The sequence below is a fragment of the Antennarius striatus genome, chromosome 24, assembly GCF_040054535.1.
Source record: "Antennarius striatus isolate MH-2024 chromosome 24, ASM4005453v1, whole genome shotgun sequence".
NCBI classification, from domain to species: Eukaryota; Metazoa; Chordata; class Actinopteri; order Lophiiformes; family Antennariidae; genus Antennarius; species Antennarius striatus.
This window is the reverse complement of record NC_090799.1, coordinates 10250276-10266287: the sequence shown is the minus strand read 5'-3', so window position 1 is coordinate 10266287 and position 16012 is coordinate 10250276. Positions and strand designations below refer to the sequence as shown.

The 16012-nt window shown below is 51.9% G+C and overlaps 2 protein-coding genes across 3 annotated transcripts in view; one reads left to right on the top strand and one right to left on the bottom strand.

The window, feature by feature from the left end:
* Positions 1–806: 806 nt before the first annotated feature.
* Positions 807–10298, bottom strand: LOC137591114 (uncharacterized). Its single transcript, XM_068308879.1, has 4 exons — positions 10081–10298; positions 9300–9503; positions 1205–3283; positions 807–939 (listed from the first exon to the last, which is right to left on the bottom strand). The coding sequence occupies exons 1-4, from the start codon at positions 10296–10298 to the stop codon at positions 807–809; spliced, it is 2634 nt and encodes an 877-aa protein (XP_068164980.1).
* Positions 8538–16012, top strand: part of nlgn4xa (neuroligin 4 X-linked a) — a 49525-nt gene continuing 42050 nt past the window's right edge. The window contains exons 1-2 of one of the 2 annotated variants that reach the window (XM_068309678.1): positions 8538–8860; positions 13932–14589. In XM_068309678.1, coding sequence (XP_068165779.1) covers positions 14127–14589 — 463 coding nt within the window. In that variant the 5' untranslated portion in view covers positions 8538–8860; positions 13932–14126. Of the gene's footprint in view, positions 8861–13551; positions 13600–13931; positions 14590–16012 lie in introns of those variants that run through there. The other variant, XM_068309679.1, reaches the window with a different exon arrangement.

The window sequence follows — 16012 nt, the reverse complement described above, 5'->3', positions numbered from 1 at the left end:
AAAACCTGCTCCTCTTTCCCTGAAAGAACATCTAGAGCCGCAGAAAACTACTTCCTGTTTCCACGGGTTTGTGAAGCCGGGTTTAGGACTGGTCAGGACCTCCTCCGATGTTTCAGACACAGTTTCCTTCTTAAAGAACAACGACTGTCAGAAGAATGTGGGCTATTTCAAGAGATGTAGGAGATAAAACTTTAACTCCTGAAACCAGAAGTTTCTGCATAAAGACACCAGAGAAGTCCAGTCGTAGGATTTATTTTATCTGCCTGCATTAAATGATTTTGCGGGGGGGTTTGTGATCCGTCACATTAATAAAGTATATGGTGTAGAAAAAATTATTAGTCGTATGAATGCACATCAAATGAATGTAAAATTAACAAGAAATGTTCTCAGGAGTGAAGTGGGAGCAGCCGTCCTGTTGGATGATCGGATGTTACGGAGACGCTCCCTCTCGGTGAGACCGATCTTCGTGTTTCTACACTGACTTTTGTGTTTGTCGTTGACATTTTTGAGGTGAAACGTGTGTTTGTGATTCATTCTGCCCCCACTAGTGAGCTCTCCTGTTCACCAGCGTCATCTCCATCTCCTGTCAGGTTGGTGTTAGTTTAACCGTCAGGACGCGTCAGCATCACCTCAAGACTGGTTCCTGTCCGGTGAACAGGCCCAGACTCTGAGGTCCGACCTTCCCTTACCTCTACGGGGCCCCCGGCTGAGACCGGACGCTGGCCCCTGAGACTGGGGGCCGGTTTGGTGACAGGGCTTGATTAACAGCGGCTGCGACAAGATGACCCCAAGGATGAGAAGACGCTTCAGGAGGTGACAGCAGAGATGACGGAGCAGAGACCCAGACGGGCTGACGTCAGCAGAACCAGGTGGGTGGAGGTGTGGGGGGGCCCGGAGTGGAGATGTGAGGGGGCCCGGAGTGGAGGTGTGAGGGGGGGCCTGGAGTGGAGGTGTGAGGGGGGCCCGGAGTGGAGGTGTGAGGGGGGCCCGGAGTGGAGGTGTGAGGGGGGCCTGGAGTGGAGGTGTGAGGGGGGCCCGGAGTGGAGGTGTGAGGGGGGCCTGGAGTGGAGGTGTGAGGGGGGCCCGGAGTGGAGGTGTGAGGGGGGGCCTGGAGTGGAGGTGTGAGGGGGGCCCGGAGTGGAGGTGTGAGGGGGGCCCGGAGTGGAGGTGTGAGGGGGGCCTGGAGTGGAGGTGTGAGGGGGGCCCGGAGTGGAGGTGTGAGGGGGGCCTGGAGTGGAGGTGTGAGGGGGGCCCGGAGTGGAGGTGCGAGGGGGCCCCGAGTGGATGTGTGAGGGGGGCCCGAAGTGGAGGTGTGATGGGGGCCCGGAGTGGAGGTGCGAGGGGGCCCGGAGTGGAGGTGTGAGGGGGGCCTGGAGTGGAGGTGTGAGGGGGCCCGGAGTGGAGGTGTGAGGGGGGCCCCGAGTGGAGGTGTGAGGGGGCCCTGAGTGGATGTGTGAGGGGGCCCGGAGTGGAGGTGTGAGGGGGGCCTGGAGTGGAGCTGTGGGGGGGGGGAGTGGAGGTGTGAGGGGGGCCCGGAGTGGAGGTGTGAGGGGGCCCCGAGTGGATGTGTGAGGATGCCCGGAGTGGAGGTGTGAGGGGGCCCGGAGTGGAGGTGTGAGGGGGGCCCTGAGTGGAGGTGTGAGGGAGCCCCGAGTGGATGTGTGAGGGGGCCCGGAGTGGAGGTGTGAGGGGGGCCCGGAGTGGAGGTGTGAGGGGGGCCTGGAGTGGAGGTGTGAGGGGGGCCCGGAGTGGAGGTGCGAGGGGGCCCCGAGTGGATGTGTGAGGGGGGCCCGAAGTGGAGGTGTGATGGGGGCCCGGAGTGGAGGTGCGAGGGGGCCCGGAGTGGAGGTGTGAGGGGGGCCCGGAGTGGAGATGTGAGGGGGGCCCGGAGTGGAGGTGTGAGGGGGGGCCTGGAGTGGAGGTGCGAGGGGGGCCCGGAGTGGAGATGTGAGGGGGGCCCGGAGTGGAGGTGTGAGGGGGGCCCGGAGTGGAGGTGTGAGGGGGGCCCGGAGTGGAGATGTGAGGGGGGCCCGGAGTGGAGGTGTGAGGGGGGGCCTGGAGTGGAGGTGCGAGGGGGCCCGGAGTGGAGGTGTGAGGGGGGCCCCGAGTGGAGGTGTGAGGGGGCCCTGAGTGGATGTGTGAGGGGGCCCGGAGTGGAGGTGTGAGGGGGGCCTGGAGTGGAGCTGTGGGGGGGGGGGAGTGGAGGTGTGAGGGGGGCCCGGAGTGGAGGTGTGAGGGGGCCCCGAGTGGATGTGTGAGGATGCCCGGAGTGGAGGTGTGAGGGGGCCCGGAGTGGAGGTGTGAGGGGGGCCCTGAGTGGAGGTGTGAGGGAGCCCCGAGTGGATGTGTGAGGGGGCCCGGAGTGGAGGTGTGAGGGGGGCCCGGAGTGGAGGTGTGAGGGGGGCCTGGAGTGGAGGTGTGAGGGGGGCCCGGAGTGGAGGTGCGAGGGGGCCCCGAGTGGATGTGTGAGGGGGGCCCGAAGTGGAGGTGTGATGGGGGCCCGGAGTGGAGGTGCGAGGGGGCCCGGAGTGGAGGTGTGAGGGGGGCCCGGAGTGGAGATGTGAGGGGGGCCCGGAGTGGAGGTGTGAGGGGGGGCCTGGAGTGGAGGTGCGAGGGGGCCCGGAGTGGAGGTGTGAGGGGGGCCCCGAGTGGAGGTGTGAGGGGGCCCTGAGTGGATGTGTGAGGGGGCCCGGAGTGGAGGTGTGAGGGGGGCCTGGAGTGGAGCTGTGGGGGGGGGGAGTGGAGGTGTGAGGGGGGCCCGGAGTGGAGGTGTGAGGGGGCCCCGAGTGGATGTGTGAGGATGCCCGGAGTGGAGGTGTGAGGGGGCCCGGAGTGGAGGTGTGAGGGGGGCCCTAAGTGGAGGTGTGAGGGAGCCCCGAGTGGATGTGTGAGGGGGCCCGGAGTGGAGGTGCGAGGGGGGGCCCCGAGTGGAGGTGCGAGGGGGGCCCGGAGTGGAGGTGCGAGGGGGGCCCGGAGTGGAGGTGTGAGGGGGGCCCCGAGTGGATGTGTGAGGGGGGCCCGGAGTGGAGGTGTGAGGGGGGCCCGGAGTGGAGGTGTGAGGGGGGCCCCGAGTGGAGGTGTGAGGGGGGCCCGGAGTGGAGGTGTGAGGTGGGCCCGGAGTGGAGGTGTGAGGGGGGCCCCGAGTGGATGTGTGAGGGGGCCCGGAGTGGAGGTGTGAGGGGGGCCCGGAGTGGAGGTGTGAGGGGGCCCGGAGTGGAGGTGTGAGGGGGCCCGGAGTGGAGGTGTGAGGGGGGCCTGGAGTGGAGGTGTGAGGGGGGCCTGGCTGGAGGGGTGGGGGGACAGTCATGAACTTCACCCCCTGGTGACCTTTAACCCATTGTTTTCTTTACTAGAATAATGAGTGGGAGGGGAAAGTTCTCTGATTGGACGGAACCTTGGTTCCTGATAAAATAATTCTCAAGTTTACATTTCTGTCATTTTCCTCCACTTCAGGTTTGTCAGCCACGAAGATTAGAATCACTAAATCATCAGTAAGCTGTTAACATCACATTCTTCAATCAATCAATCAATCAATCAATCAATCAATCAATCAATCAACTTTTATTTATACGGCGCTGAATCACATCATCAGATGTTTCAAAGCGCTTTACAGACAGAAAGCCAACAATGTCCTCCAGAGCAGCAGAAGCGACTGTGGGGGGGGGGACTCCCTCATTGAGGAAGAAACTCCAGGCAGGACCCAGAGTCTGGAGGGGGGGTTGGAGTCCTGTTGGTTGGAAAAGAGACCGAGCATCTACTGAGTTTCTACTGTACTGTAGTTTCCACTTTAGTTACTACTGTAGTTTCTACTACAGTTATTTTCTGAGTTTCTAATGTAGTGTCTACTGTAGTTTCTACTGAGTTTGTACTGTAGTGTCTTGTAGTTTCTACTGTAGTTTCTAATGTAGTGTCTGTTGTTTTTTCTATTGTAGTTTCTACTGTAGTTTCTACTGAGTTTCTACTGTAATGTTTCCTGTAGTTTCTAATGTAGTTTATACTGTAGTGTCTACTGCAGTTTCTACTGAGTTTGTACTGTAGTGTCTATTGTAGTTTCTACTGTAGTTTCTAATGTAGTGTCTACTGTTTTTTCTATTGTAGTTTCTACTGAGTTTCTACTGTAATGTTTCCTGTAGTTTCTAATGTAGTTTATACTGTAGTTTATACTGTAGTGTCTACTGTACTTTCTACTGCAGTTTCTACTGAGTTTCTAATGTAGTGTCTACTGTAGTTTCTACTGAGTTTGTACTGTAGTGTCTATTGTAGTTTTTTACTTAGTTTCTACTTAGTTTCTACTATAGTGTCTACTGTAGTTTCCACTGTAGTTTCTAATGTAGTGTCTACTGTTTGTCTATTGTAGTTTCTACTTAGTTTCTAGTATAGTTTCTACTGTAGATGCAACTGTATTTTCTACTTAGATTCTACTGTAGTTTCTACTGTAGTTTCTATTGTAGTTTCTACTGTAGATTCTACTGAAGATTCATCTGTATTTTCTACTTTAGTTTGTACTGTAGTTTCTACTTAGTTTCTACTGTAGTTTCTGCTGTACTTTCTGCTGTAGTTTCTACTTAGTTTCTATTGTATTATCGCGTGTAGTTTCTGCTGTAGTTTCTATCGTAGTTTCTACTGGCCCTTCAGCGGTAATGGATGCAGTGCTGTTTATCTCATCGGGGGTCCTGGTCTCTCTCCATGGTTCTGGTCCCACTGGTTCCTCTGGTCTCCACCTGCTGGTTAGAACAGTCTCATCTTTCTTACCGCCTACTGAGTTTCTACTGCATTTCTACTCAGTTTGTACTGTAGTTTCTACTGAGAATCTAATGAGTGTCTACTGAGTATCTACTGTAATTTCTACTGTGTTTCTATTGTAGTTTTACTGAATTTCTACTGAGTTTCTACTGTGGTTTCTAGTGTAGTATCTACTGTGGTTTCTAGTGTAGTATCTACTGTGGTTTCTACTGTAGTATCTACTGTGGTTTCTACTGTAGTTTCTACTGTGGTTTCTGCTGGCCCTTCAGCGTGAATGGATGCGGTGCTGTTTGTCTCTAGGTCTTGTGGTTGCGTCTGTCCATGGTGCTGGTCCCACTGGTTCCTCTGGTCTCCATCCACTGAGGCTGGTGGAGATCTGACCCACAGAGACTCATGAGGAGGTCTTCAGACCCACGGGGGGGGGCTTTCTATCTTTAGTCTGTCCAGTGTTCTGCCTGTTCAGAAAGCTTCAGCATCGCTGCAGAGGACCAACTGATCGTCCTCATTGGTCCTCTAACAGCAGAAACTGTCTCACATAAATGACACCCCATCACCGTTGGGGAGGCCGGCTGTGCCTGAAGGACCCCCCGTCATGCCTCGGCGGCCCTTTTACTGCCTGTATGTACAGTATGTGTTTGCTGCCCGAGGCAGTTAACACCCCCCCATCTCCGTGTCCCTTTATGCAGTTGCTGCCACTGTTTGTCTCCGTCATCAGAGGCTCATCCTGTGAAGTATTAACCAGTACACACACACACACACACACACACACACACACACACACACACACACACACACACACACACACACACACACACACACACACACACACACACACACACACACACACACACACACACACACACACACACACACACACACACACACACACTGCTGTAAATGTGAATAAACTTATATATAGACTGTGACTGTGAGGAACAAACTTATTGATTGGTGAAACACAGATGAGTTTTTCTGGTTGTTCTGCAGCGGGGTGATAATAATAAGACTTCTCCAGTTAGAGAAAAAAAGCTGTAACCTTTAGAAAATTGTGGACTCTTTGAAATGATCAGTGAATTACTCTTCAGGCTTTTAAGCTGCTATTGTATCGTTTTTTTGCTTAATTTCAGTCAAATTTTCTGAGAATTAAAGTGAATAAAGGAGATTATTAAGTGAAGTTCCTCCGTCTCAAATCATTCTTACATTGTAACACACAAACCTCAAAGTATTGAAACGGTTCTGAAAGCCACTGAAAACAACTGCAGCCTATCGGCAAGAAGTGGATCACAGCTAGAATACAGGAGTGGTGAATGTTAATGAGTAATGTGTTCATATTAATGACATGCACAGGATCATATCTATAGTCACAGATACATGGAAGGAGATCTAAAGGGAAAGTAAAGGTTCATGAATGTGTGATTCAATCCCACTGATAGGGGCCTGTGTTCATGTGTTCACAGGAGGAGGAGCCTGTGTTCATGTGTTCACAGGGGGAGGAGCCTGTGTTCATGTGTTCACAGTAGGAGGAGCCTGTGTTCATAGGAGGAGGAGCCTGTGTTCATGTGTTCACAGGAGGAGGAGCCTGTGTTCATAGGAGGAGGAGCCTGTGTTCATGTGTTCACAGGAGGAGGAGCCTGTGTTCATGTGTTCACAGGGGGAGGAGCCTGTGTTCATGTGTTCACAGGAGGAGGAGCCTGTGTTCATAGGAGGAGGAGCCTGTGTTCATGTGTTCACAGGAGGAGGAGCCTATGTTCATGTGTTCACAGGAGGAGGAGCCTGTGTTCATGTGTTCACAGGGGGAGGAGCCTGTGTTCATGTGTTCACAGGGGGAGGAGCCTGTGTTCATGTGTTCACAGGGGGAGGAGCCTGTGTTCATGTGTTCACAGGGGGAGGAGCCTGTGTTCATGTGTTCACAGGGGGAGGAGCCTGTGTTCATGTGTTCACAGGGGGAGGAGCCTGTGTTCATGTGTTCACACTAGGAGGAGCCTGTGTTCATAGGAGGAGGAGCCTGTGTTCATGTGTTCACAGGGGGAGGAGCCTGTGTTCATGTGTTCACAGGGGGAGGAGCCTGTGTTCATGTGTTCACAGGAGAAGGAGCCTGTGTTCATAGGAGGAGGAGCCTGTGTTCATGTGTTCACAGGAGGAGGAGCCTGTGTTCATGTGTTCACAGGAGGAGGAGCCTGTGTTCATGTGTTCACAGGAGGAGGAGCCTGTGTTCATGTGTTCACAGGAGGAGGAGCCTGTGTTCATGTGTTCACAGGGGGAGGAGCCTGTGTTCATGTGTTCACAGGGGGAGGAGCCTGTGTTCATGTGTTCACAGGGGGAGGAGCCTGTGTTCATGTGTTCACACTAGGAGGAGCCTGTGTTCATAGGAGGAGGAGCCTGTGTTCATGTGTTAACAGGAGGAGGAGCCTGTGTTCATGTGTTCACAGGAGGAGGAGCCTGTGTTCATGTGTTCACAGGAGGAGGAGCCCGTGTTCATGTGTTCACAGGGGGAGGAGCCTGTGTTCATGTGTTCACAGGGGGAGGAGCCTGTGTTCATGTGTTCACACTAGGAGGAGCCTGTGTTCATAGGAGGAGGAGCCTGTGTTCATGTGTTCACAGGAGGAGGAGCCTGTGTTCATGTGTTCACAGGAGGAGGAGCCTGTGTTCATGTGTTCACAGGGGGAGGAGCCTGTGTTCATGTGTTCACAGTAGGAGGAGCCTGTGTTCATAGGAGGAGGAGCCTGTGTTCATGTGTTCACAGGAGGAGGAGCCTGTGTTCATGTGTTCACAGGAGGAGGAGCCTGTGTTCATGTGTTCACAGGAGGAGGAGCCTGTGTTCATGTGTTCACAGGTGGAGGAGCCTGTGTTCATGTGTTCCCAGGAGGAGCCTGTGTTCATGTGTTCACAGGAGGAGGAGCCTGTGTTCACAGGAGGAGGAGCCTGTGTTCATAAGAGGAGGAGCCTGTGTTCATAGGAGGAGGAGCCTGTGTTCATAGGAGGAGGAGCCTGTGATCATGTGTTCACAGGAGGAGAAGCCTGTGTTAATGTGTTCACAGGAGGAGCCTGTGTTCATGTGTTCACAGGAGGAGGAGCCTGTGTTCATGTGTTCACAGGAGGAGGAGCCTGTGTTCACAGGAGGAGGAGCCTGTGTTCACAGGAGGAGGAGCCTGTGTTCATGTGTTCACAGGGGGAGGAGCCTGTGTTCATGTGTTCACAGGAGGAGGAGCCTGTGTTCATAGGAGGAGGAGCCTGTGTTCATAGGAGGAGGAGCCTGTGATCATGTGTTCACAGGAGGAAACAGTACGTAATCACACCTGTGTGTGTGTGTGTGTGTGTGGGGGGGGGGGGTCCTGACACTGTCATTGATAATTTAACCTCTTCACACACACATGAACACAGCAGCTACACACAGAGCTCCCGGTGGCCCCCGGTGGCCCCCGGTGGCTCCGGGCTCCCGGTCCTCAGGAACGCTGAACAGACCAACAATATCTGGGAAAACATCAAGGAACAAACTGTTGATCACGTGTGTGTCGTGGGGCCCCCGGGGGGCCCCCAGGGGCCCCGGCATGAAGCGTTCCGTCCTCCGTCCGGCTGTCAGCGGCTGGTTAGGGGTGATGGAGAGAATGCGGCAATCCATTGGCTGCGGGCTCAGTAAAATTCAGTCCAATGGCAAGAGAGGGGGGGAGGGTGGAGAGGGGGGTGAGAGAGAGGGAGAGAGAGAGAGGGAGAGAGGGAGGGGGGGAGACCTCGTTTCTATCACTAATCTTGTCCTCGCCGCGCACTCCCTCCATGAGAGCAATTAGATTCCGCGCCGTTTCGTAGCCTCTGCAGTGACTCCCTGAAACATCTCCTGCAGTGACTCCCTGAAACATCTCCTGCAGTGACTCCCTGAAACATCTCCTGCAGTGACTCCCTGAAACATCTCCTGCAGTGACTCCCTGAAACGTCCCCGGCTGAAGCCGCATCTCTCCATCACGCACACGGACGTAACGCAGGACTTGCGGTTGTTCTGCGCGCCTCCGACTCCGGACAGGGGGGGTCTGGACGTGGACTTTACCGTGTTTTCCCCGGTCCGGTGTGTTTTGGCCTGAACCGGGACTTACCGGAGCCGGTCGGCGGCGGGGACCGGGCGGAGGTAAGTGCGCCGCCGGCTTTACGCGCGACAACACCTCCGGTGACATTTACCGACGAGCGGCGGGATTTCTGCCCCCCCCCACCACCCCCCCACCCCCAGACGCGCGTCAGCCTGGAGACATAACCCACCGGGAATTCATCCCGTGGATCTCCCGGTAACGTCAAGTGGGTCACCTCGGTGGAGGAACCGGGAGCGGGAGCGTCTGGACCCTCCTCCGCCTCTCCCGGTAAATGTGGAACGGATGGAGGAACCGGATCCGGTACCACCGGTACCACCGGTACCACCGGAGGAGACTCGGTTCAGCAACAGCTGAAGTTTAACGTGAGGAGACGATCAGTGGAGGACGTGAAGGAGCATCCACAACCCCCCCTCTAAAAAAAAAAAAGAAGGCAAACCCCTTGTCACTCCTGCGTTCCTTAAACTCCTCTGTCTGCGTGACCGAGTCCCCCCGGTTCCCGGTTCCCGGTTCCCGGTTCCCGGTTCCCGGTTCCCGGTTCCCGGTTCCCGGTTCCCGGTTCCCGGTTCCCGGTTCCCGGTTCCCGGTTCCCGGTTCCCGGTTCCCGGTTCCCGGTTCCCGGTTCCCGGTTCCCGGTTCCCGGTGCGCGTCTCCTCCCGAGCAGCCACCAGATGGTGGTGTGGATATCTGGATGGGAAGAAGAGGAGAAGGGGGGGGGTGTATGGGGGGGGTGGTGTGTATGGGGGGGGGTGGTGTGTGTGTGTGTGTGGGGGGGGGGGTAGAATGCATTTTTACACCTAAACCGCCGCTAATGCCGCGATTTTCAGCTCCGTTCACACTGGGTGGAAGAACTTCATCCGGTTTGACCCCAGATGACCTTGTGTGTGCTGTCACACACACACACACACAGACACACACACACACACACACACACACACACACACACAGTGTGACGTCATATCTGTTGCTGCGGTTCGAACCCTCTCACGTCTGGAAGGCGATAAAAGAATAGAAATGAAACCGCAGGGACCAAACCCGGAATCTTTAACACCTTCCTGCTCTGCAGCTACGCTCCGACTCCTCTGTGTGCTTTGACTCATTCTCTGAGTGCTTTGACTCGTTTTTTTAAGCGCTTTGACTCGCTTTTTTAAGCACTTTGACTCGTTCTCTGCGCTCTTTGACTCGTTCTCTGGGCTCTTTGACTCGTCTTCTGAGCTCTTTAACTCGTTCTATGACAACTTTGACTCGTTCTCAGGTCTCTGACTCGTTCTCAGGTCTCTTTGACTCATTCTCTGGGTTCTTTGACTCGTCCTCTGAGCTCTTTGAATCGTTTATTGACCTCTTTGACTCGTTCTCTGAGTGCTTTGACTCGTCGTCTGAGCTCTTTGACTCGTCGTCTGTGCTCTTTGACTTGTTATCTGGGCTCTTTGACTCGTTCTCTGGGCTTTTTGACTCGTCCTCTGAGCTCTCTGAATCGTTCATTGACCTCTTTGACTCATCCTCTGAGTGCTTTGACTTGTGCTATGAGCTCTTTGACTCATTCCCAGGTCTCCGACTCGTTCTCAGGTCTCTTTGACTCGTTCTCTGGGCTCTTTGACTTGTTCTCTGCACTGTTTGACTCATTCTCTGAGTGCCTTGACTCGTTTTCTGAGCTTTTTGACTCGTTCTTTGAGCGCTTTGACTCATTCTCTGGGCTCTTTGACTTGTTTTCTGAGCGCTTTGACTCGTCCTCTGAGCGCTTTGACTCGTTCCACCTTTGTGAGGACAGAAAGGACCAACAGGAGTCAAAGCGGCTGTGTGGAGGCAGGTTTTCAGGAATGGAAGCGTCCCGCTGTGGTTTCTATCAGTTCTATTTTTATTCTGCTGTCATCATCCTCTCATCTGTGATCGTCCCACTTCAACATTCATGTCTGTCCAGATGAAAGTCAGATGACATCCATAATCCAGCCTCCTGCCTGGAACAAATTATTACCAAGAGTCCAGAAACACGGAATAAAAACCAGGAAATTGTTTTGTCTTTTGTCTCAGAATCATTTCAGGCCTGGATTAGTATGGATTAGTAATTCCAGGGGTGTTAATCCAGCCTGTTGGTGTTTAGAACACACAACAGGAAGTGACGTTTGCAAACAGGAACGACGGCTGTGGCTGTTTGTGTGTCATTGATCGTCTGACAGGTAGCTGTTTGCTGATTGGTCCAAAGCAGGTGGCAAAGCACAAGTCACATGACCCGTTATTAATAATACACGACGTCCTATTGGTGAATTTAATTTTGTGTAAAATGAGCTACTGTGTGTGTGTGTGTGCTGCAGTGACACACACACACACACACACACACACACACACACACACACACACACACACACACACACACACACACACACACACACACACACACACAATCTTAACCCTTTAAAGTCTGAACCAAATAATTGTCAGAAAATGTTTCGGGGGAACAAGTTCTTAATAGAACCATCTGACACATAAAAATACAAGAAAAAAATACAAAAAAAATGCACATATGAGCTTTAATTTGCATATTTATGTATAAATCCAGAATGTATTTTTCACATGTGAAACGCTGATGTCTGATTGTATTCATCAAGATGTTGGAGAAGTCCCACCTGAGGAGAGGTGAGGTCACCCAGCGTTCTCCTCTCCAGCTCTGACTCCCACACGTCCAAACGCTGTTCCTGAGTCTTTTCCTGACTCCAAACAGAGATGCTTTGTTTGAACTGACACCGACACACTGGATGTATATGCAGCTAATTATCACTGCAGTCATTCAGAGTGTGTGTGAGTGTGTGTGACATTTGATAGCCGGGCAGACGGGGCCACTGGCAGCATCGTTTTATAGTGATTGAAATGCAAATGACCGCGGCGTGCCCTCATTGATATTCATGAGGCTTATCTCCTATCATCATTAAGAGTCAGAACAATGTCCCGTCTCCTGTTTCTGCTGCCAAGGAGATCCGTGGAGCTCCATCTGCATTCACCCGGACCCCCGAGGACAGGGGCCCGTTGCTGAAGCGCCGTTACCGAAGCGCCGCGGCGGCGCTTTAAGAAGATCCTTTCCATACGTCTGGATGGTTTCACTGGGAAGAAGGTTCAGAGACTTCAAGAATATGTCTTTAATATGTGGAACTGAGTGAAACAAACATCCTCAAACATCATATGATGATGATGATGATGATGATGATGACCAACACCAACCAGGACATGCTGAAGCATCACACTGAACACTGTTAGACGTCAGCCTGGACTCACATCTCTTCTCTTCTCTACATCATTTAATGAAGCATGTGTTTCCTTGGTTTAACCCCCCCCTTAGTTCCAATGAGAGTATCTCTGAATGCTTCAGCATACCGGGGCAGTTTGGGGCAAGTTCACGTCTCCACTAGGAACCAGTTTGGAGACCCCTTCCCCCTTCCCAACACAACTGTCCACCATCGTCCAATAGAAACGCTTTGAGTTGAATTAGGGTGGAGACTGAGGGCCAGTCGTGATCGTCCAGCACCAGTGTGTGACCTCACCAACGCCCTTCATTCCCATCAACACCCCTGACCCTCGTGGACCGCCGTCCCAGACGAGCTGGGGGGGGGGGTTCTACCTGCAAAGGTGGACATTTTATTAAATGATATTCAACCCTATGGTTTCTGAATGGGATGCTGCCCATGTTCAGGTGTGTGTGGAGGCAGGAGAACAAATACTTTGACTCTTTATTATATATTATATTATATATTATACTATATTATATTATATTATATTATATTATATTATATTATATTATATTATATTATATTATATTATATTGTATTATATTATATTATATATTATACTATATTATATTATATTATATTATATTATATATTGTATATTACATTATATATTATATTATATATGTGACGGTCATGGTTGGTGGTTGACTTCAGGCCCACTGAACCACGTCCTGTTTCTTTTCTCTTTTGTCATGTTTCACTGGTTTGTCTTCTGTGTGTGTGTGTGTGTGTGTGTGTGTGTGTGTGTGTGTGTGTGTGTGTGTGTGTGTGAGTGCTCTTACTCTATTTTATTGTGGTTTCCGTGTTGGATCACTGGTTTGCATCAGTCCCTGTCAGACTGCGTTAGCTGCAGACACCTTCAGTTTCTAAGGTTTTTTCTCTTCCTCCTTAGTCCTGCTCATTTTTATGTTCTTGATTTTGTTGTGTTTGCATTTGGTTCTTTTTGTTATTAACTAATAACTCGACATGAACGAGGTTTTTGGATTAGAGGTTGATTGATTTTTAAAGGACAATATATAAACGTTATAAATATATAAACGTTATATACGTTATATAAACGTTGGCGCTGGAACAAATCGGATGATAACAGTGTCGTTCCTCCTTTTCATCATGAGTTAACAATCAAAATAGTTTTAACTCAATGCTTCAGAAATAACAGCATTATTACAGACGTAAAGGTGAGGGCTGGGGGGGGTTACGGTCATTATCCTCCCCCATGCACACCAGCCCTATCATTACCCCATTCTAACACAGAATTATCCTTCTTCTTCTTCCTGTGGTTGGTGTCAGACTGAAGGGACGGTGTTAACGCTGGGTTCCAGCAGATACCCCCCCCCCCCGATGTGTGTTTGTGTTTCTACCGACCGACAGCACGCATCATCACAGCAGCGTCCACACACACACACACACACACACACACACACACACACACACACCCCAGTCCTTTATGTCCTGTTTGAGGCGCTCTGAAGGTTGTGTTTGCAGAGATGGGCTCGTAGTTGGACAGTGTGAGCAGAATCGTACTGAACAGAGTCAATGCTGGAATGCTGGTCAGCAGGAGTTTAACAATTGATTTGGTCGGAGTGGAACACTCTGTTATCAAAGGTTTTATCAATGCTTTAAAGATTTATCATAAAATATGTGAATATTTCTGCTGACCCTGAGGCGTTGGGTTGATGCTACATTTTCGACATGTGTGTTTATTGTAGGACAAATCCTCCTATTTGACTGTCTAGTGTTCTTTCTCACAGCCTCGATCTTATTATTGATGTGGAGAGGTTGGGACGCTGTTGGCATTCTCAGCGCCGCCGTGGATTAACTCTTCTTCTCTGTATTTCAGGATCCCTCGTCCACCTGGAGCCCAGAGACCCTCCTTCTCCTTCTTCTCCTTCTTCTTCTGGACTGAGGATTGTAAGTCCGTCTCCATGCGGGGTCCTGCGATGGGGAGTCTTGATCGGGGTTCCCTCTGTCAGCTCGGGGCCTGAGGAGCAACAGGAAACACCTCGGAGGGGGGGGGGGCAGCAGGAGGTGGACCATGATCCTAGCGAAGCCCAGCAGGAGCATGTTTGGCCCCCGGGGCCCTTCATGGAGGTGTCTTTCCACTGCCATGCTGTGGGTGGGGCTTGTGTCCATCAGTGTGGCCACTGCTCAGACCCAACATCCTGTGGTCACCACCAATTATGGGAAGTTACGTGGAGTGAAGGTTACGTTACCCAATGAGATCCTGGGGCCGGTGGAGCAGTACCTGGGGATCCCGTACGCCATGGCCCCAACGGGGGAGCGGAGGTTCCAGCCCCCGGAGCCGCCCATGTCCTGGCCCGGCATCAGGAACGCTACCCAGTTTCCTCCGGTGTGTCCCCAGTTCTTGGAGGACCGGTTTTTACTGAACGACATGCTGCCGGTGTGGTTCACCGCCAACCTGGACACGGTGGTGACGTACGTGCAGGAGCAGAGCGAGGACTGCCTCTACCTGAACGTCTACGTGCCCACGGAGGACGGTAAGGCGCTGCTTTGACTCAAGGGTGGGGGGGGGCTGGTCAGTACGAAGCCTTTCTGACGGATTTTCTACGATTTGTACTAATATATTTATGATCTCATGGCACATCCCTGTTTATACTGTACATTTCTATTAATGTGCTTTCAATTGCCCCATGGGGACAAGTATCGTTTTTTTAACTTGAGTTTATGTTAGTTTCCATTGAATTGATGAAGTTTTGGTCCACCAGACGTTGTATCTGAAGATCGCTCTTCTGCTGTGTGACATGAAGCTACCACAGTGAGGTGTAGTAGTGATCTCCTGGTGTTGGTGGGGTCAGGGGTCCACCCTGCTCTGTAGCCTCAGTGAAACAGAATAGAGGAGAGTTGACTGGGTTGAGTGTTGGTAGACGGTCGGGGGGAGACGAGCCGGTTGTTTGGTTTGAATGTGTCCAACGACTCAAGTGAAGATTGTTCTTTTTGTTATCCTGTTTCAACCAATGAGAGCAGAGAGAAGACCTTAGCATAACGTAGGAATGACAATGAAGTTGATTCATTTTCAAAGATCACCTAACCCAACCCTAATCTAAACCTAAACCCTAACCCTAAACCCTACCCTAAACCTAACTCTAACCCTGAACCCTAACTTTAAACCTAACCCTAAAGTTGGGTTAGGGTTGAGTTAGGGTTAGGTTAGGCTTAACCTTCAGATTTAGTGTCACAAACAGTCCTAAATCAAACGCTGGGATGTGGTTGGAGATGCTTTTGGAGCCAGACAGTAGCGCCGGTCTTCTCCATGGACTCAGGTCTTCTGTGGAGTTCAGTTCAGTTCTCCACGTGAGACAGTGTCCATGGACGTATGCTAGCATGAAGTCAAGTTGGAGTGAAGAGACACTAATGTTTTATTTAGGTGCTGGGGGGCTGTATTGACTTCAGAGAATCTCCACCTGGAAACCCGGCGTCCCTTTTGAACCCTTGCTCTCCCATCTTGGGGCCAGTCGTTGGTCTTAGACTCTCTGCCGTGTCTTCTATGACCCAGCTTGAGTTGGGAGGCCTCAAGTGATGGTCAGGAGAGTGTTACCTAGATGTTAACACCTGCTTGAAGAATCAGGAACAAGAAGCTGTAGGTTTGGTCCGGCTGAAGGTGGAGTAGTGCTGCATGAAGACCTTTCTCTAAACTCATCCTGGTTGTCCAACCAAAGCGAAGACATTTCCTCAGCTCCCCACCTACAGGTGACTGAGCTCTGACATGTCTCCAGGTCTCAGGTTTACCTTCTTGAGTTGTTGTGGTCGACTGAACTCTAGGGTTTCCCACTGGTAGATGGTCCAGACGGAGAACTTTCCCCAACAGGACTCGAGTGTGTGTGTGAACCGTGTTGACAATCTGGAGTGTGTCGGGTCACAAGGACCCGCTGCATGAGCTGTTTTAGGAAACAGCAGGGCGGA

Excerpts from the sequence above, each read along its gene's own strand:
- LOC137591114 (XM_068308879.1), bottom strand. The coding sequence starts at position 10,298 with ATGAACGATTCAGAGAGCTCAGAGGACGAGTCAAAAAGCCCAGAGAAC. Across the intron at positions 3,284-9,299 it reads CCGGGAACCGGGGGGACTCG|CCAGGCCCCCCTCACACCTC; the intron begins GTCACGCAGACA and ends CCACCCCTCCAG. Across the intron at positions 940-1,204 it reads CCCTCACACCTCCACTCCGG|GCCCCCCCTCACACCTCCAC; the intron begins GCCCCCCTCACA and ends CCTCCACTCCAG.